Source organism: Vipera berus, assembly GCF_964194415.1.
Source record: "Vipera berus genome assembly, chromosome: 4".
Classification (NCBI taxonomy): Eukaryota; Metazoa; Chordata; class Lepidosauria; order Squamata; family Viperidae; genus Vipera; species Vipera berus.
Genome location: NC_138206.1, coordinates 2,449,403 through 2,471,033, shown reverse-complemented (window position 1 = coordinate 2,471,033; position 21,631 = coordinate 2,449,403). Strand labels below are relative to the sequence as shown.

General features: G+C 49.8%; 1 protein-coding gene across 1 annotated transcript in view; it reads right to left on the bottom strand.

The window, feature by feature from the left end:
- Positions 1-21,035, bottom strand: part of ARRB1 (arrestin beta 1) — a gene marked incomplete at its 3' end in the record, with an annotated part of 95,444 nt that extends 74,409 nt beyond the window's left edge. Inside the window, exon 1 of the mRNA XM_081327856.1 lies at positions 20,827-21,035. Coding sequence (XP_081183982.1) covers positions 20,827-20,846 — 20 coding nt within the window. The 5' untranslated portion in view covers positions 20,847-21,035. The remainder of the gene's footprint in view (positions 1-20,826) is intronic.
- Positions 21,036-21,631: the final 596 nt, after the last annotated feature.

The window sequence follows — 21,631 nt, the reverse complement described above, 5'->3', positions numbered from 1 at the left end:
GTTTTCTTGCAGATGTTTCCTGACCCTACTAGGTAACATCATCAGTGCTAGAAGAGAGTGGGGTTTCGGGGGGGAGGAGGAGGAAGAGGAGGAGGAAGAGGAGGAGTGTGGAGTCCTCGATGCTCTCTGAGCTGGGTGGTTTTCTTGCAGACATTTCAGGACCCAACTAAGGAACATCATCAGTTCTACAAGGAAGTAGGGTTTGCAGAGATGAGGAAGAGGAGGAGGAGGAGGAGTGTGGGGTCCTGGGTGCTCTCTGAGCTGGGTGGTTTTCTTGCAGATGTTTCCTGACCCAACTAGGGAACATCATCAGTGCTAGAAGGGAGGGGGGTTTGCAAGGAGGAGGAGGAGGAGGAGGAGGACTGTGGGGGTCCTGGGTGCTCTCTGAGCCTGGCGGTTTTCTTGCAGACGTTTCATGACCCAACTAGGGAACACCATCAGGTGCTCTTTTGAATCAGACCACACACAGACACACAAGCAAACACTTTGGGCTCTGGAGGGGGGGGGATTGCTTGGAACCCAATGGTGGAATTATGATTCTGCAGGGAGACGAGGGAGGGAGGGAGGGAGGGACTGAGGAAGGAGAGGGGGAGGGGAGGGGAGGAAGGAAGGAAGGGAATGGAATGGAAGAAAGAAGAGGCGGAAGGGAAGAGGGAAGGAGGGAATTGAGGAAAGGGGAGGAAGAGAGGGAGGGAGGAAGGAGGGAAGGAAGAAAGGGAGGGAGGGAGGGAAGAAAAAAAGAAAGATGGAGAAAGGTACAAAGGGAGAAAGAAAAACATAAGAGGAGGAGGGAGAAGGAAGAGAGGGAGGGAGGGAGGAAAGAAAGGAAGGAAGGAAAGAAAGAAAGAGAAAGAAAGGAAAGAAAGAAAGAAAGAAAGAAAGAAAAAAGAAAAAGAAAGAAAGAAAAAGAAAGAAACAAAGAAAGAAAGAAAAAGGAAGGAAGGAAGGAAGAAAAAAGAAAGAAAGAAAAAGAAAAAAGAAAAAAGAAAAAAGAAAAAAAGAAAAAAAGAAAAAGAAAGGAAGGAAAGAAAGAAAGAAAGAAAGAAAGAAAGAAAGAAAGAAAAGAAAAAGAAAGGAAGGAAGGAAGGAAGGAAGGAAGGAAGGAAGGAAGGAAGGAAGGAAGGAAGGAAAGAAAGAAAGAAAGAAAGAAAGAAAGAAAGAAAGAAAGAAAGAAAAGGCTTGAGAAGGGAAAAGAAGGAAGGAGAGGGAAGGGAAGGGGAGGGGGGTACTGGGGGCTCTCTGGATCCCATCTTTTGACACTAGGCAGATCCTCTGAAGAGGAGACCCTTGCAAAAACAACTTGCCCTCTGCCAGTCTTGTCACCCACAGCCCCCCTCTTCTGACTCACAGCCACAGAGTTCGCACAATCTCCCCCAAGGGAAGGCCAGGCTGGGAAAAAAAAAATGTCCTTACTGGGCAGGGAAAAGCTGCTAAAAACAACACACACACACCCCTTTGGTCCCAGAAGCCAGGTGTGCCTCCTCTTAACCCCAAGCTCCACCCACAACAGGGGGAAACAACACAACCAGGGACTTTGAAAGGACTTATGGCCAGTCAGGAGGAACGCGGTGGCTCAGTGGGTTAGGACGCTGAGCTTGTCGATCAGAAGTTCGGCAGTTTGCGGGTCGAATCCCGAGTGCCGCGTAGCAGAGTGAGCGCCTGTTACTCATCCCAGCTTCTGCCAACCTAGCAGTTCGAAAGCACGTAAAAAATGCAAGTAGAAAAATAGGGACCACTCCGGTGGGAAGGGAACAGCGTTCCGTGCGCCTTTGTCGTCTAGTCATGCCGGCCACATGACCACGGAGACATCCTCGGACAAGCGCTGGCTCTTCGGCTTTGAAACGGAGATGAGCACCGGCCCCTAGAGTCGGAAACGACTAGCACGCATGTGCGGGGGAACTTTTACCTTTACCTTTATGGCCAGTCAACACACTTGCCCGGGGCCGTTGTGTTATCAAGAACATCTCCCAACCCATGGGCACCTTCCAAGGTTCAAGCATTGGGGTGGATGTGCGCCTGGAATTCAGGAAGAGCAGATCTGGTGTTTTTGTGTGTGTGTGTGTGTGTGTGTGTGTGTGTGTGTGTGTGTGTGCGTGCGCGCGCAGCAGGGAAAAGGGGAAGCGATTTGGAAAACCCAAACCCACGCAGCAAAATCATGTTTTTAAAAACAACAACAGCAGCAGCAACACACACATACAAACATCCACAAAGCAGAAGTCAAGCCAGATGGGCCTTTGCAAGAAAACAAGAATCGGAGCCCAACGGAGGAGAGGAGACGGTGGCCTTTTGTGACCCTCGGGGTGTGTTGGGAGAGTGTGTGTGTGTGGGGGGTGTTTTTAAGTGGGGTGGGTGGGTGGGAAATAGAAACTGGGGCTTGTTTGGTGTGTGTGTACAAGGAAGAAAACTCGAAGGAGGATTTTGCACGGAGGGATACCCCCCCCCGCTCTGCATTGCAGCCTTGGCTGGCATGGACTACAATCTGCATCATCCACAGCCGGCCGAGCCAACATTAGCCTTTTTTGGCAGTGATGGCCCATGAGTCATAGGCCTTCTTTTCTTTTCTTTTCTTTTTAAAGGAGGGTCTTAAAAAGAAAGAATGTCAACAAGGAAGAAAGGAAAATGGCTCGCAAAGAATAAAAGGCCCGGGTGTAAACAGCTGGGACGGCGATTCAGTAAACAGGGTCTAAAATGGGAGTGGGCTGCCCTTTCCCCCCCCCCATGGGAGTCACGAGTGCCTTCAAAAAAACAAACCAAACGGGTCCCCTCGCTTGGTGATTGGCTGAAAAATCTTTTCGAAGCTTTAAATCAGGGGTCTTCAAACTTGGCCCTTTGATGACTTGTGGACTTCAACCCCCAGAATTCCTCAGCCAGCATACGCTGGCTGAGGAATTCTGGGAGTTGAAGTCCACAAGTCATCAAAGGGCCAAGTTTGAAGACCCCTGCTTTAAATTAAAGGCACCTGGCTCCGCAGCGTAGAAAAGCCACAGGCCCGTACTAGAGATCTAATTCTCCTGAAGAGTTTTTCAGCCTCTTGCAAGGAAGAAGAACGTAAATTTTGGCGGGGGGTGCAAAAATCCCGGCACAAAATGGTCATTCCCCCCCCAAAAAGGGTTTCTAATCAGAACCGAATTTGGTGTCAGGGGTTTTTGTATTCGTATTTTGCAATGTGTGTGTGTGTGTGTGTGTGTGTGTGTGTGTTAGGACGAAAGGAACACTCCGCTAGGTGCAAAGGAGACATAGTGGGGAGGATAAAGGAGGGAGATCCGGATCAGCGTCCCCACCAGCGGGAAAAGTCCCAGGGGGGCTTCAGACTGAGTCCCTTCGTTCTTCTTTCTTTTCCTCTTTCTGCCCGCTTCTCCTATGCTGTCCTTCCTTCCTTCCTTCTTTCCTTCCTTCTCCCTTTACTTCCTTCTCACTCTTTCCTTCCTCCCCTCCCTCTTTTCCTCCCATATCCTCCCTTTCTTTTCATTCTTTCCCCTCCTTCCCTCCTCTCTTTCCTTCCTTGTCACTCTCTTTCCTTCCTCCCATCTCTCCCTCCCTCCCTCCCATCTATCCTTCCTTTCTTTTCACCCCTTCCCCATCCCTCCCCTCCTTCTTTCCTCTCCTCCCTGCTCCCCTTCCTTCCTTCTCACTCTCTTTCCTTCCTCCCTCCTCCCTCTCCCTCAAGTTGGTGATGAATCACGGGAGGTCTACCTGTGTCCTCGGGGTCACCTGAGTGGTGGAAATGGGTGGGGAGCATTCAGCAGTTCCAAGGAGGCTCCACACCCATTTGCACCACTCGGGTGACCCCGAGGATCCTCTTTTAGAGCAGACATGTCAAACACAAGGCCCGGGGGTCCGGATCCGGCCCGCGAAGTGGTTTCATGTGGCCCGCGAAGCCATCCTGGAAACAGTGAGGGAACGGCCCCCACTGCCTTGGCCCTGGCCCAGAGACCCTCCTCCTGCCAGAGACCCTCAGATCTGTCCCACTCCTGCCCAGGCCCCCATAGGCACCCTTGAGGCGAACGATGTAGAGCTGGCCACGCCCACCCAGTAGGCCATACGCACTCTAGCCACGCCCACCCAGTAGGCCACGCCCACCCAGGCCACACCCACCCGGCCCCCTGAGGGCAACCGCAATGCTGATGCGGCCCTCCATGAAATTCAGTTTGACACCCCTGTTTTAGAGAGTCGTTGAGGCCACCTGGAGGTTTGTCTGTGTCCTCAGGGTCACCTGAGTGGTGCAAATAGGTGTGGAGCCTTCTCGGAACTGCTGAAAGGACTGTGTTATAGACTGGAGATGGATGCTGTTGTTATATATTTATATTCCTTGTAGACAGCTGGTCATTTGCCTTCTTTTAGAGAGTCGTTGAGGCCACTTGGAGGTTTGTCTGTGTCCTCAGGGTCACCCGAGTGGTGCAAATGGGTGGTCTATCTATCACCAGTCTACAACATAATCCTTTCCGCAGTTCCAAGGAGGCTCCACACCCATTTGCACCACTCGGGTGACCCTGAGGACACAGACAAACCTCCAAGTGGCCTCAACGACCCTCTAAAAGGATGCAAATGACCAGTTTTTCTGCAAGGAGTATAAATCCTTCCATTCCCCACCATCCAGTCAGAGCAAAAGAAGCTTCCGGGATGAGAAGCAAAACGTCTTCAAAGGAAAACAAGAAAGGCCAGTTGCCTCCTGACCTGGAATGACGGAGAACCTGCGTAGACATTCTTCTTGACCGTATCTCCAGTCTCCCCTACCTATCAGTGTGGATTCTGGGATCTAAATAATCACTGTATTACTCTGGAAGGCTAAATCTACCCCTGATTTACAGGAATGGACGGCCAAGGTGTACCGTCTGCCAACTTACAGCCAGTCCTCGATTTACGACCGCCAGGGAGCCCCCACATTTCCGCCGCTAAGTGAGACATTTGCTAAGTGGGCTTTGCCCCATTTTGCGACCGTTCTTGCCACAACTGCGAAGTGAACCCCTGCAAGCTGCTAGGTTACTAACGCGGTTGTTAAGTGAATCGCTTGTCAGAAGGCCGCAAAAGGGGGAATCACGTGACCCCCGGGACACTGCGACCGACGTAAGTACGAGTCGGTTGCCAAGTGCCCAAGTTTTGATCACCTGAGCCCGCAGATGCTACACTGGTCGTAAGTGTGAACAAGGGTTGTGAGCCAAATTTTTTTCCAGCGCTGTTGTAACTTTGAACAGTCAGTAAACGAACTTTTGTTAAATCAAGGACTGCCTGTAAGAAAGGTTTTATACAATCCTGGGTTGTATAAACAGAGGCATGGAATCAAACAAAAGATTTTAAGCCATTCAAGTCAAATTTAGGGCAGTTGTAAACTCTCCTGATAATTTTTCCCCCTCTTTCTGTCACATCACATTTGTTAATCAATATTTCCTCTTATTTCCCCTACCCCCGTCCATTACTTTGGCCATATATATAAATATATCTTTTTTTAAAGAGCTTAATTGGGAAAAAAATAAATCAATCGTAACCTGATCAAGTGCCAGGCCGCAAAATGCCAACTTCTTTTGTTTCCCAGGCTGCATCGGGGGGGGGGGGGGGCGGACTCCCTAGATATTCTCAGAAATTAAAAAATGACGGAGAGGGGGGGGAGGAGGGCTGGAAATCCCCCCACCCCTTTGTGAGGACCCAGAAGATGCTCTAAAAATAGCCCAAATATTCCCCCATCCCCAAAACTGGATGATATCTGGAACGGTGGATCGTTCCTTGCCATGAAATAAAGGCCTGGGCGTTTTTCCAAGCCCATTTTGGTCTTCCGAAGGAAGGAATCTTAATACGCTGGTTAGGTTCCCGTTCGGGATATTCCAGAACAGCCAGGATTATTTCATTTGGCAGCCCGTAATTGAGTGGTGCCTTTCGATCTTTCTTAGCCCTGATTTATGGCGATCTTATTTTTCTATCGATTTCCTGGAACGCGGAACGGAAAAGGGAAATCTAATTTTTTTAAAAAAATTTGTACTCTGTATTTTTATATGTGCCCTGTTCACCGCCCTGAGTCCTTTGGGAGAAGGGCGGTATACAAATATAATAAAATAAATAAATAAATAAATAAACTCGTTCCCATTTTAATGTCCCTTCCTGGTGGGTTGAAAACTCCGTCCCATTGGATGAGGTCAAGGGCAGGATGGACGGGGATTTTCACACACACACACACACACTGAGAGACTCCACTCATAGCGAGAAGGATAAATAAACCATAATCTAACCAGGATCTTGGCAAGCTAGAAGGAAGACTTCGAAGCTTTCTCCCAGCTCTCTCGTTCATTAACGGTGGAATTCAACTCTCGTGTTGACTGCAAAGATGGGAATTGAAGTCCAACCTCTTTCAAGGACCCTTAGGAGGAGGAGGAGGAGAAGTTGTGAACTCAGCTGTTGTTGGTCTGTCGACACAACTAAAAGAACATTACCTTACCAAAAAAAAAAGATGTTGAGACTTTGGGAAAAAGTGCAAAGCAGAGCAACTAAGACGATTTAAAAGCCTGCAGATTAAACATATGAAGAACGCTTGCAGGAACTGGGTATGGCCAGCCTAGAAAAAAAGGGGGACCAAGGGGGGGGGGGACAAATCTTCCAGTATTTGAGGGTCTGACACAAAGAAAAGGGAGGGTCAAGTTATTCTTCAAAGTACCAGAAGGCAGGACAAGAAACAACAAGAGGAAAACTTCCTAACAGTGAGGACAATTAGCCAGTGGAACAGCTTGCCACCAGAAGTTGTGGATGCTCCATCACTGGATACTGGACAGCCACCTGGGCTGGCTGAGGAATTCTGGGAGTTGAAGTCCACAAGTCTTAAAGTTGCCAAGTTTGAAGGCCCCTGGTTTAGGGTCTCCTGCTTGAGCAGGGGGTTGGACTAGAAGACCTCCAAGGTCCCTTCCAGCTCTATTTTGATTGATTGATTGGCCTCAAGCCTTCTTCCAGACTATCCTTCCTAGTGGAGATGCTCTACTACTCTGGGCTTGTCCTACATTGCAGGGACCTCAGATTGGTTGGTGCAAGGGTCCAATTTCCTTCTCAGGTAGGAATGGAGGTGGTCCTCACTATAGGGTCATCCTCTTCTTAACCCTGAGCCAGCCGTGTGCAGCAGCAGCCAAAAAAGCTCACACAATCCTGGGTTGTAGAAACAGAGGCACGGAATCAAGATCAGGCGAGGTATTAGCACCGCTTGATAAAACCCCAGTGAGGCCACGCCTGGAATACCGCAGCCAATGTTGGTCACCATATCACAAAAAAAGAGGTTGAGAGTTTGGAAAAAGTTCAGAGAAGAGCAACTAAGGTGATGCAAGGCCTGGAGACCAAAACGTACGAAGAACGGCTGCGGGACTTGGGTTTGGCTAGTCTAAAGAAAAGAAGAAATAGGGGAGACATGATAGCAGAGATCTAGTATCTGAGGGGCTGCCCCAAAGAAGAGGAGGGGGTCACGTTGTTCACCAGAGCATCAGAAGGGAAGGACGAGAAACAATGGTTGTAAAATGATCAAGGAGAGAAGCAACCTGGAATTAAGGAGAAACTTCCTAACAGGGAGGACAATCAACCAGTGGAACAGCTTGCCACCAGAAATTGTGGGGGCTCCAGCACTGGAGGTTTTTAAGAAGAGGCTGGACAATCACCTGTACAAGATGGTATAGGTCCTCCTGCTTGAGCAGGGGGCTGGACTAGAAGACCTCCAGGGTCCCTTCCAGCTTCTATTCTATTCTATTCTATTCTATTCTATTCTATTCTATTCTATTCTATTCTATTCTATTCTATTCCATTCACTTTCTATATTTCTATTCTATTCTATTCTATTCTATTCTATTCTATTCTATTCTATTCTATTCTATTCTATTCTACTCTATTCTATTCTATTCTATTCACTTTCTATATTTCTATTCTATTCTATTCTATTCTATTCTATTCTATTCTATTCTATTCTATTCTATTCTATTCTATTCTATTCTATTCTATTCTTTGGATTAAAGCATATTTAACCAAAGGTTCAGTTAGGAATGGCAAAAATGGCTGAGGATTCGCACTCAGACCTGTTGCTTAGGTTAATTGCAATTAAGGCAGCAATTCCTAAATCGTGCTGAACAACATTGGACTGAAGAGGAAGATAATCATTTCTGCTTTCTCACTGACTTCCTGTTACGACTTTGGTTATTCTCCAGTTCTGAGGCTCCACTGGAATGAAACACACACACACACACACACACACACACACACACACACACACACAAGCATTTGTTTGTTTGTTGCTTCTTATATCTGAATGGAGTCAAACAATGCTAGGCGGTTCAGCAACAAAAAAAGTTGAGAGGGCTTCCAACATTGGGGGATACTGGGAGCTGAAGCCCCCCCCTCTCTTGCTGGCAAGGGGATTCTGGGAATTGAAGTCCACCCATTTTAAACCTGCGGAGAAACGCTGCCCGAGAGACGTGATGGTAGATATGTCCGCAGAGGCACAGGTGGGACACGCGTGCAGATTCTGAAGGACAAATAAAGCAAGGATGGTATTTATCATATTTATAAGGCCAGGAAATGGGCGAGAGGGCGACACGGGCTTTTGCGGAAAACCAGGATGAGGTCAGGCACGAATTCCGGATTTCGCGCCATTTGCCCGATGACTTCACAAGACGAAGTAGTATCTCTAAGGGGTCCTTAATGTTAAGGGCAGCGAAATGGGCGGAAAGTGGCAGAAAAGTACAAGGCGCTCCTGGAGGCAGGCGGTGCCGTCAAACTCGATGTGAGTTAGGAGGCAGACGGGAAATAAAAGAACGACAGAAGCAGAACGGAGGAGAGGAAAAAATAGAAGGGAGGGGGGGCAACCTTCAATCATCCCCCCCATGGCCCCAGAATAAAAAGGTTTTCACATGTTTTTTGGGAGGAGGATGGGGGGGGGTCAAGGAAAAGGAAGGAGGGAGGGAGGGAGGGAAGGAAGAAAGAAAGGAAGGAGGGAGGGAACAGGAAGGGGAAAAAATCTCTCCTTCCTTCCTCTTTCTCTCTCTCCCTTCTTTCCTTTCTCCTCCCACAGGCACACTGGCTGAGGAATTCTGGGAGTTGAAGTCCACAAGTCATAAAAGGGCCAAGTTGGAAGACCCCTGCTCTGGGGTCTCCTGCTTGAGTAGGGGGTTGGACTAGAAGACCTCCAAGGTCCCTTCCAGCTCTATACTGATTGATCAGTTCTGAAATCCGGGGTGCAGCCATTTCACGTGTGTTTGTGTGTGTCTCTCTGTGTGTGTAGGGGGTATCTACACACAGGTCAACTCCAAACCCGACAGTTGCAGTCACCTAACCTATTTGCCATCTTGGTTTAACCCTGGCTTAGTCTTTAGTGAGTGCAGGAATCCCCCCAGGATGGGGTTCAAAGTGAAGATGCATAAAAGTAAAAAGTTGAGGCTGTAGTGTTATTACCTTTTATGCCTTTTTTGCCCCCATTTTATGAGCTTTCTTGCCACGGTTGCTAAGTGAATCGCTGCAGTTCTTCAGTTGGTAACATGGTTGTTAAGTGAATCTGTCTAAGGCGCGACTAGAACTCACCGACTCCTGGTGATTGGCCCAAAATCACCCAGTTGGCTTTCATGCCTAAGGCGGAACTGGAACTCACGTCTCCTGGTGATTGGCCCAAAGTCACCCAGTTGGCTTTCATGCCTAAGGCAGGACTAGAACTCACAGTCTCCTGGTGATTGATCAAAGTCACCCGGTTGGCTTTCATGCCTAAGGCAGGGCTAGAACTCACCGTCTCCTGGTGATTGCTAAGGGGGACGTGTGTTAAGTGGATTTTGCCCCACTGAAGAAACTTCCTTGCCACTGTCGTTAAGTGAATCACCGCAACACGGTTGTTAAGTGAATCTGGCTTCCCCCCAATGATTATGCTGGTCGGAAGGTCTCAAAAGGGAATCACGTGACGCCTCCCCCAGAATGCTGCGACCGTCATAAATACGAGTCAGTTACCAAGTGTCTGGAATTTCAATTAGGTGACCACCGGGTGTCTGTGTGTGTGTGTGTGTGTGTTGCAGTGGTCATTAAGTGTGAAAAACAGTCATAAGTCCATTTTTTCCAGTGCCGTGGTAACTTCAAACGGTCACAAGTGAATTGTTGTAAGTCGAGGACTTCCTGTACATCCCTTTCTGAAACGGCAGCGGCTGACGGAAAGCATTTGCTTGCTAATTGCTCTGAGGGGAAAGCGAAACAAAAGCCCAGCGTTAATAATCCTGTGTTTCTGTAGCATCTGAAAGCGTCATAAAGCAAGGAGGCTGAAGAGGATTCGCGAGGTCAGCTACAAGAGATCCATATGTAATATAATTGTCCCAGGAGAGCAATGATTCAGACATGATCTGCTAAAGGCTTGGCAATTCCCTCTTTTCAAACGCAGCGCTGAGCCCGGGCCCAGCCTTCCAGCCCAGGTGACCCACCACGGATCTTATCCTAGATGCAAAGGGTTTACAGGAAGAGGAACAAAGGGTCCTTTGGAGGGGAGAGGCTCCGAGTTTCTGCAATTCCCAGCATATGGGAATTTATCTCTGAAAGGAGGAGGTTTGCGGGAAGATTGGATGGTTCCTCTGCCAGCAAAGAGAAGGGGGTTTCTGCTCTGAGTGAGAAAAAGAATGAGATGCATCTGAGGGTCTTAAGAGACTAACAGAAGAGAATCTTTGTAGCTCAGGGTTGAAATGAGGGGTCCGGGGTGCTCTCTCAGCTGGGCGGTTTCCTTGCAGATGTTTCATCACCCAACTAGGCCACATCATCAGTGCTAGAAGGGAGGAGGAGGAGGAGGAGGAGGAGGAAGGAAGGAAGGAAGGAAGGAAGGAAGGAAGGAAGGAAGGAAGGAAGGAAGGAAGGAAGGAAGGAAGGTATGAAAGTGGGGTCCTTGGTGCTCTCTGGGCTGGGTGGTTTCCTTGCAGATGTTTCATCACCCAACTAGGCCACATCATCAGTGCTAGAAGGGAGGAGGAGGAGGAGGAGGAGGAGGAAGGAAGGAAGGAAGGAAGGAAGGAAGGAAGGAAGGAAGGAAGGAAGGAAGGAAGGAAGGAAGGAAGGTATGAAAGTGGGGTCCTTGGTGCTCTCTGGGCTGGGTGGTTTCCTTGCAGATGTTTCATCACCCAACTAGGCCACATCATCAGTGCAGGAAGGAAGGAAGGAAGGAAGGAAGGAAGGGTCCTTCATGCTCTCTGAGCTTGGTGGTTTCCTTGCAGATGTTTCATCACCCAACTAGGCTATATCATCAGTGCTAGAAGGGAGGAGGAGGAGGAGGAGGAGGAGGAGGAGGAGGAGGAGGAGAATTACTGTGGGGTCCTTAGTGTTCTCTGAGCTTGGTTATTTTCTTGCAGACATTTCATGACCCAACTAGGGAACCTCATCAGTGCTAGAAGGAACGGGGTTTGTGGAGAGGAGGAGGATAATTACTGTGGGGTCCTTAGTGTTCTCTGAGCTTGGTTATTTTCTTGCAGACGTTTCATGACCCTACTAGGGAACATCGTCAGTGCTAGAAGGGAGTGGAGTTGTGGACAAGGAGGAGGAGGAGGAGGAGGAGAAGGGGAAGGAAAACTGTGGGATCCTTGGTGCTCTCTGAGCCGGGTTGTTTCCTTGCAAACATTTCATGACCTAACTAGGGGACACCATCAATGCTAGAAGGGAGCGGGAGATTGCTCCCTGTTTCTATACAGCAACTTGCCCTGCAGCCTATAACCAAGATAAGCAGGGATTAACTCCAGACAAACAATCTAGCAAAAAAACAATGGTGGCAAATATCTGCAGCTCAGCTGTAGGATGAGGGTGAAGCTCTGTTCTCTGAGCTTGTGGGTTGGTTTCTGACTCTTTCATTACCAGGCTAGGAAAACTTCTTCAGTGGTTAAAATCCACTGAAGAGGTTACCTAGCCTGGTAGCAAAACATTCGGGGACCAACCCACAAGCTCGGAGAACAAACTTTCAGCTTCAGAAAACAATATCTTAACTAAGGAACGACCCGGACGAAAACCAAACCTCATCCACACTTGCAGAGCAAGCTAGTGTATAGAAACAAGAAGCAAACCCCACCCTCACCAGCTCGGATGACGTTACCCAAACTGGATAACGAAACAGTCTAGAAGAAAACCCTAGTTGAGGCCACACCTGGAATACCGCAGCCGGTTTTGGTCACCACATCACAAAAAAGATGTTGAGAGTTTGGAAAAAAATAATAATTCAGGGAAGTGCAACTAAGATGATCCAAGGCCTGGAGACTAAAACGCACGAAGAACGGCTGCGGGACTTGGGTTTGGCCAGTCTAAAGAAAAGAAGAAATAGGGGAGACTTGATAGCAGGATTCCAATATTTGGGGGGTTGCTACAAAAAGGAAGGGGTCAACTTATTGGGGTGACATGATAGCAGTGTTCCAATATCTCAGGGGCTACCACAAAGAAGAGGGAGTCAAGCTATTCTCCAAAGCACCTGAAAGCAGGACAAGAAGCAACGGAGGGAAACTAGTCAAGGAGAGATTCAATCTGGAACTAAGGAGAAACTTCCTGACAGTTGGAACAATTAACCAGTGGAACAACCTGCCTCCAGAAGCTGTGACTGCTCCAACACTGGAGGTTTTTAAGAAGAGACTGGACAGCCATTTGCCTGAAATGGTATAGGGTTTCCTGCCTGAGCAGGGGGTTGGACTAGATGACCTCCAAGGTCCCTTCCAACTTTATATTATTATTATTATTATTATTATTATTATTATTATTATTATTATTATTATTATTATTATTATTATTATTATTATTATTATTTCCAAAGCACCAGAAGGCAGGACAAGAAGCAACGGATGGAAACTCATCAAGGAGAGAAGCAACCTAGAACTAAGGAGAAACTTCCTGACAGTTAGAACAATTAACCAGGGGAACCACCTGCCTCCAGAAGTGGTGAATGCTCCAACGCTGGAAGTTTTTAAGCAGAGACTGGAGAGCCATTTGTCTGAAATGGTATAGGGTTTCCTGCATGAGCAGGGGGTTGGACTAGATGACCTCCAAGGACCCTTCCAGCTCTAGTCCGAATATAATAGAACCAAATCCTTCATCTCCTGATAAACTCACCAAAAGCAATATTTGTCAAAAGCAATGAAGATATATTATGTCTCCAGCATTCCTGCAATCTCTTAAGGAAATGACTGGATCAAAAAAAACCAAACCAAAACAAAACAAAAATGAGATAAACATTAGCCTGGCAAGTATTCTTCTTGACGAATCTATACGGACGTCTGGTTAATTGCCGGCCCTGTTCGCAAAGTGCTTAGAGATCAATCCCTGGATGTTCAACATCCAGGAAAGGAGAATATTTGTAGCTCAGAGTTGAAACGAGATGATTAGGATTTTAGATCTTTCCCAGTATTAATGTCGGACTCCGTCGGTCTCGTAGCTTGCTGAGTCTTCCTTTTTCGCCTCCTTCGAAACAGGGACCTTGCCTGCCCTACAGTCGTCTGGCAGAGCCCCAATTCTCTGCCATTTCTCAAGGAGGAGAAGACAGTTCCCAGATTCCCGCGTTTTTTCCTCCGTTTTCCGGATGCGGCAACCTGGTCCTGGAGATTTAAACTTGTTCAAACTAAAGATGTTTTCCTGACTAGGTTTTGGGCCTTCTCCAAGTTGCAAGCATATTCCCTCCTCCTCGCTCTCCGAATAAGAATACAATGCAGGGGTTCTCAACTTCAGCCGTTGGAAGAGGGGTAGACTTCAGCTCCCAGAATTCCCCAGCCAGGATGCTTTGAGATAGGTGGACTTCAACACCCAGAATTCCCTAACCTAGCAAAGGTAGACTTCAATTCCCAGAATTCTTGTGCAAACAGCGAATAAATTAGAGCAGTGTTTCTCCACCTTGGCGGCTTGAACATGGGAGGACTTCAACTCCCAGAATTCCCCAGCCAGAATGCTTTGAGATGGATGGACTTCAACTGCCAGAATTCCCCAGCCAGGATGCTTTGAGATAGGTGGACTTCGACTCCCAGAATTCCCCAGCCAGCGTAGGTAGACTTCAATTCCGAGAATTGTTGTGCAAACAGCAAATAAATTAGAGCAGTGTTTCTCCACCTTGGGGGCTTGAACATGGGTGGACTTCAACTCCCAGAATTCCCCAGCCAGCCATGTCGAAGTGGAATGCCACCCATCGTCCAGCTGCAAAGGCTGAGAAACAATAGCCCAAACCTGGTCTTCAAACTTGGCCCTTTGATGACTTGTGGACTTCAACTCCCAGAATTCCTCAGCTAAGCATGCTGGCTGAGGAATTCTTGGAGGTGAAGTCCACAAGTCATCAAAGGGCCAAGTTTGAAAATCCTCTGCTTGTGGACTTCAACTCCCAGAATTCCTCAGCCAAGCATGGAATTCTGGGAGGTGAAGTCCACAAGTCATCAAAGGGCCAGGTTTGAAGACCCTTGCACTGACTAGCCCAGGGGTAGGTAACCTTGGCTCTTTTATGACTTGTGGACTTCAACTCCCAGAATTCCTGAGCCAGCATGGGGGAACTATGGCCCCTTCATGACTCGTGGACTTCAACTCCCAGAATTCCTCAGCCAGCATGGGGGAACTATGGCCCCTTTGTGACTCGTGGACTTCAACTCCCAGAATTCCTCAGCCAGCATGGGGGGAACTATGGCCCCTTCGTGACTCATGGACTTCAACTCCCAGAATTCCTGAGCCAGCATGGGGGGAACTATGGCCCCTTCGTGACTCATGGACTTCAACTCCCAGAATTCCTGAGCCAGCATGAGGGAAATTTGGCCCCTTTGTGATTGTGGACTTCAACTCCCAGAATTCCTGAGCCAGCATAGGGGAAAATTTGGCCCCTTCATGTCTTGTGGACTTCAACTCCCAGAATTCCTCAGCCAACATGGGGGAAAATTTGGCCCCTTCATGACTCGTGGACTTCAACTCCCAGAATTCCTGAGCCAGCATGGCTCAGCTTGGAAACCTCTCCCTTTTCCCTCAGCATGGCTGGCTCAGGAATTCTGGGAGTTGAAGTCCACCAGTCATAAAAGAGCCGAGGTTGCCTAGCCCTGGACTAGCCTATGGAAACATATAGCTTTTATTGGAGAAGATTATCAAAATAGAAGTTGAATGGCTTTTTATTGAATTGACCGTCTTCACATTCACTAAACAGACGTGTTTTTTTTCCCCTCTCTCTCTCTCTAGAAGAGTCTCTTCCGCTCTGCAGGGCCTCTGTTGCCAACGTCACAACTTCTCACAATCTCTCGGCCCTTGTGGGGAGGCTGTAGTCCTCCCGGCAACCTGCTCCCTTTCCTCCTCCTCCTATTCGGAGAGTCCTCGACTTACGACCCCCGCCGAGCCCAACCTTTCCCTTGCTCAGTGGGACGGTTGTCAAGTGAGCGTTGCCCCCTTTTTACGACCTTCCTTGCCACAGTTGTTAAGTGAATCACCGCAGGCGTTAAGTGAGTCACACGGCTGTTAAGCGAATCCGGCTTCCCCCCCCATTGACTTGGCTTGTCAGAAGGTCGCCCAAGGGGATCACGTGACACACACACACACACACACACACACACACACACCCCGCGGGACTCTGCAACCGTTCTAAGTGCATGCCAGTTGCCAAGTGTCTGGAGTTTGATCACGTGACCACGGGGAGGCTGCAACGGACGTAAATGTGAAAAAGGGTCATAAGCCCCTTTTTTCACTGCCCTTGTAGCTTTAAAAGGTAGCTAAATGAATGGTTATAAGTCAAGAACCACCCATGTGGGTTCTTTCCATCCTTCCTTCCTTCCCCCTCTCCCTCTCCTATTTTTCTTTCTTCCTTTGCACCTTTCTCCCCCTTCCTTTCTTCCTTCCTTCCTTCCTTCCTTCCTTCCTTCCTTCCTTCCTTCCTTCCTTCCTTCCTTCTCCCTGTCCCTCTCCTATTGTTCTTTCATTTGTACCTTTCTCCATCTTCCTTCCATCCTTCCTTCCTTCCATCCTTCCTTCTTCCTCTTCCTGTCGTATTTTTCTTTCTTCCTTTGCACCTTTCTCCCCCTTCCTTCCTTCCTTTCCTTCCTTCCTTTCCTTCCTTCTCCCTGTCCCTCTCCTATTGTTCTTTCATTTGTACCTTTCTCCATCTTCCTTCCATCCTTCCTTCCTTCCATCCTTCCTTCTTCCTCTTCCTGTCGTATTTTTCTTTCTTCCTTTGTACCTTTCTCCTTCTTTCCTTCCTTCCATCCTTCCTTCTCCCTCTTCCTCTCGTATTTTTCTTTCTTCCTTTGTACCTTTCTCCCCCTTCCTTCCTTCCTTCCTTCCTTTCCTTCCTTCTCCCTGTCCCTCTCCTATTGTTCTTTCATTTGTACCTTTCTCCATCTTCCTTCCATCCTTCCTTCCTTCCATCCTTCCTTCTTCCTCTTCCTGTCGTATTTTTCTTTCTTCCTTTGTACCTTTCTCCTTCTTTCCTTCCTTCCATCCTTCCTTCTCCCTCTTCCTCTCGTATTTTTCTTTCTTCCTTTGTACCTTTCTCCCCCTTCCTTCCTTCCCCCTCTTTCTCTCATATTTTTCTTTCATTTGTACCTTTCTCTATCTTCCTTCCTTCCTTCCTTCTCCCTCTTCCTCTCGTATTTTTCTTTCTTCCTTTGTACCTTTCTCCTTCCTTCCTTCCTTCTCCCTCTCATATTTTTCTTTCTTCCTTCCTTTGTACCTTTCTCCATCTTCCTTCCTTCCTTCCTTCCTTCCTTCTCCCTCTTCCTCTCGTATTTTTCTTTCTTCCTTTGTACCTTTCTCCATCTTCCTTCCTTCCTTCCTTCCTTCCTTCCTTCCTTCCTTCCTTCCTTCCTTCCTTCCTTCTCCCTCTTCCTCTCGTATTTTTCTTTCTTCCTCTGTACCTTTCTCCCCCTTCCTCCCTCCCTGCCCCCCTCAGCAATACACCCATGGGCCTGGCCTTCTCCGCAGGGGCTGCCCCTTTGGAGAAACGCATTCCTGACCCAGATCAAACAGGATTCCTCCCAGCAAAATCAGGAAGGTGGAAAGCAAACCCAGGCCGAACTCCGGAGCAGCGAATGGAGGCGGCTCAGGAAAGGATGACGAGGATGGCTCAGGAAGGCAGAGCCGGGCGAGAGAGGAGGGGAGGCCTCCTCCGGCCCATCCCCGAAGCCGCCTCTCTCGGAGTAGGGGGGAAAGCGGGAGCAGCCCTCCCGGCCAGCCCCTTTGACGAGCAGGCTGACTTTTCGGGTGCAAGCCGGTCTTAAAAGGGGAGGAAATTCGCCTCCTCCCACCTCAAGTGGCTTTTCCCCTCAGCTTTGACTGCAAGGAAGTAGCAGGGAGGGAGGGAGGGAGGGAGGAAGAAGGGAGAGGGGGAGACCAGGGGAAGAAAGGCAGGAGGGAAGGAAGGATAAGCGGAGAGAAGGAAGTGAGGGGGGAAGGAGAGGGGGAAAAGGAAGAAGGAATGAAGGGACAGAGGAGGGGAAAGGGAAGGAAGGGAAGAAGAGAGGGAAGGAAGGAAGGAAGGAGAAAGGGAGAGGGGGAGACCAGGGGAAGAAAGGCAGGAGGGAAGGAAGGATAAATGGAGAGAAGGAAGTGAGGGGGGAAGGAGAATAAATGAAGGGATAGAAGGAGGGAAGGAGAAGGGGAGAGGGAAGGAAGGGAAGAAGGGAGGGAAGGAAGGAAGGAAGGAAGGAAGGAAGGAAGGAAGGAAGGAAGGAAGGAAGGAAGGAAGGAAGGAGAAAGGGAGAGGGGGAGACGAGGGAAAGAAAGGCAGGAGGGAAGGAAGGATAAATGGAGAGAAGGAAGCGAGGGGGGAAGGAGAATACATGAAGGGATAGAAGGAGGGAAGGAGAAGGGGAGAGGGAAGGAAGGGAAGAAAGGAAGGAAGGAAGGAAGGAAGGAAGGAGAAAGGGAGAGGGGGAGACGAGGGAAAGAAAGGCAGGAGGGAAGGAAGGATAAATGGAGAGAAGGAAGGGAAGAAGGAGAAATGAAAGGAAGGAAGGAAGGAAATTCTCCTGGACACTAACCGGACCCATTTAGCAGACCCATCCCTTAAGTTTGATTGGAGCCGGTTTACTGGTTTACTCTGGTTTACTCTGGATCCAGATAAAGAGCCAAACTATTCCGTTTTCCCCACAGGAGGAGGATTCCGCTTTCTAACATCCCAGGCAGGTCAGGGTTAGGATTTGAAGAGCCAACGCTTATCGGGGGTGTGTGTGTGTGTGTTTGTGTGTAAGTAATATCCTGTTGGGGATAATGAAGAATAATGAAGAACAGAACAGAACAATGAAGAATAATGAATAGAATAATGAAGAATGTTGTTGTTGTTAGTTGCGAAGCCGTGTCCAACCCCTCGCGACCCCATGGACAACGTTCCTCCAGGCCTTCCTGTCCTCTACCATCTTCTGGAGTCCATTGAAGCTCAGGCCTCCTGCTTCAGTGACTCCATCCAGCCACCTCATTCTCTGTCATCTCCTTCTTCTATTGCCCTCAACCTTTCCCAGCATTAGGCTCTTCTCCAGTGAGTCCTTCCTTCTCATTAGGTGGCCAAAGTATTTCAGTTTTAGCTTCAGGATCTGGCCTTCTAAAGAGCAGTCAGGGTGGATCTCCTCTAGGACTGACCGGTTTGATCGCCTCGCAGTCCAAGGGACTCGCAGGAGTCTTCTCCAGCACCATGCTACACACCTGCAACTCCAGCCCTTTGCTAGACACTCCTTCCTCCGAAAAGGATCCACCCTTTGGGAAAACCTGGGAAAACCAGATCCCTCCTCTGTGAAGCCTTCCCGCCCACTTGCTCTCAAGCAAATCTCGCCTGTGGATATCTGCACGCGCTCTGAGCTTCCAACCTCAGGATTCGAATGCGGGATCGGCTCTTTCAGCCCAGCCCCGGTTCAAGCCGCTACACCAGGGGTCTTCAAACTTGGCCCTTTTATGACTTGTGGACTTCAACTCCCAGAATTCCTCACCCAGCGTGCCTGGCTGAGGAATTCTGGGAGTTGAAGTCCACAAATCATAAAAGGGCCAAGTTTGAAGACCTCTGCGCTACACACACCAAACAAAAATATATGGGTGGGTGGGTGGGCAAGAGAACCCCTACGCGTCAGGACAAAAAGAGCACCCAGTTGCGTCATCCGCACGACAACCCTGCTGTTATCGCTTTCGAACAAGCGGGGGGGCGGGGGGGACGGGGTTGGACTAGATGACCTCGGGGATCCCTTCTCCTTGCTACGGTTCTAGAAGGCTGCAATCCCAAGACTTAGCACGCTCTCACCTTGCACGTTGTTAAATTTTGTACGTCTTGTTTGGTGTTTTTTTTAAAAGTCAAAATGCAAGAATTGGTTACGGTTATGGTATATAGAGGATGAGGACTAGGAAACCGGTTGGGTCATTTGGGGGTATCCCCGATTTCCCAGGTCAATTTTTTTCATACATCAGATGTGGTTTCTCTCCATCTTCTCAACGGTCTTGCACAGGTTCATACAACCTGTTTAAGCCCAGTGTTTTTCAACACTGGCTGTTTTAAGATGGGTGGACTTCGATTCCCAGAATTCCCCAGCCAGCCCTGCTGGCTGGGGAATTCTGGGAGTCGAAGTCCACCCATCTTAAAACAGCCAAGATTGAGAAACTCTGCACTAACCTATTATCAAACTGGATTTCTGGAACGGCAGAAATCCAGGCCCCAGCGTAGCCCATCCAGTTAACCTTCAATCTCTGTTAAACTGGGTTAACGGCATCCTGCGTAAAGGCAACATGGTGGATGATGACAGGAGACATTTGGCCACTCCCCAAAGGCTGGCCTACCTGGCTGTGTTGTTGTTGTTGTAGGGAAAGGGCAAGATAGAGCTCATTTTTATCAATAAAAAATAAATAAAAATAAAAACATACCATCAAGCAAACAGCCATAAAAGAAGCCAGGGGGGGTCAGATGGCTTTCTGGACCTTCACCCCTGCAGAACTACACTTCCCAGCATCCCCTACCAGTCTTGAGAGGGAAGGAGGTGGGATCAAGCAACCGGATCAAGCAACCCAGCTACCCACCAGCGGCCAAACACATGGGGGGGGAGGATGGGTTTCCCCCCCCCAATTTTGCAGGAAAGACCCTCCAGCTGCAATTTTCCCTCTGCTCTTCTGTGCTGCTAGTCCTCAAGTTTCAGATCCAGTGCCTCTGAATGGGGAGGCTCCATTTAGCAACAAAGAAAAGATGCCTGGGGGAGGGGGGATGTTCAGCACAGAAGGAGGGGGAGGGGGGGATGAGTGTCTGCCCCTCCCAATTTTGATTTTCTTAGCTGGGGGGGGGGGTTTGATCAGAAATGCCCTCCCCATTTTAGGCAGAATTGGCTACCCTGATTTTTTGGCAAGCCCAAATTAATTCCAGGTTAGATGCCACCGCTGGGATGAGAGGGGGGTGGGTGGGTTTCCTCTCCCTAAACGGGGGGGGAGTCTCTAAATGGGGATATTCACCCCCTCCTCACCCACCCACCCCTCCTCGTCCTCCTTTTTCTCTTCTCAGCACCGGCGCTGCGCTGTCTTCTACACGAGACTGCGGCAATTCACACGAGCGCCAAAACCTGGGCCGTCGTAGGCAACCCAGAGCCAGCCCCCCCACCCCGCACCCCAACCCCCGGCGCGCATCTGCACAGCCCCTTCCCACGTTACGCATCAACCCGTGGAAGTGCTCCCGAATTAAGCCGGTTTCCCACCCCCCCAACACACACACACACACACACACAGACACACAACATCCCCGGACGGTCGGCGGGGCAGCGAAGAGCAGAAGGCAGCCTCTCACTTCTCCCCCACCCCCTCCTCCTAGAGACCGTCGGAACGGTCCGACACGCGTCCAGATGCGCGGAGGCTCCGAGCGTCCCTTCCCCCCCCCCACCCCCGCAGCAGCAGCAGCCCGGCGCGGTCCCCAACCTGGCGCCCACTGACCTGGTGCCTTTGTCGCCCATGGCCGCGGCGGCCCCTGGCCCGAGCCGGACGCCGGGCAGAAGCGGGGAGAGCCCGGCCGCAGGAGCCGGGCGAGGTCGGGGTGGCTCGGATGATTCCCGGCTGCCGTCCGTCCGCTTCCCTCCCGGGGGAGGCTGCTCTGCTTTCCCGGCCGACACCCGCGGAGCTCCGGGCTGCTCGGTCGGCGGAGAGCGCTGCCTCCTCCTTTCCCCCCTCCTCCTCCTCCTCTCTTTTCTCCTCCTCCTCCTCCTTTTTCTCCTTCTCCCTTTTCTCCTCCTCCTCCTCCTCCTCCTCCTTCTCCCTTTCCTCCTCCTCCTCCTTTTTCTCCTCCTCCTTTTTCTCCTTCTCCCTTTTCTCCTCCTTTTCCTCCTCTTCCTCCTCCGGCCGCCGCGTCACCCCCCCGCGAGAGCAGCAACCCCTCCGCGGCACGCGTAGAGAGCCGCGTTCACACCGCGCCAAGGCTGCCGCCCCTGCATCACGTGTCCGGCAGGAGGGAGGGGGGAGGGAGGGTAGCGGGGTGGGGTGGGGTGGGGGGCGCCTGCTTTCTGGCTTGCTAAACGGGGCTCCGGTCGGGCAGGGGGCGCGTGAAAGGAGGCGGCGTTCTCACGACCCGCCAGGCCTGGGGAAGGCGTTGTCCCTCCCCCGAAATAAAGCCAGGCAATCGAGCTCCCGCGTTCTCCGCTTTTCGCGGAGACAATTGGCCTCTGCCAGCCTTGCGAAGTCCCCCCATTTCCCCATTCAGTGAGATTTGCCCTACTCTTGCCTGCGTTCTCACGACGCTTGAGTC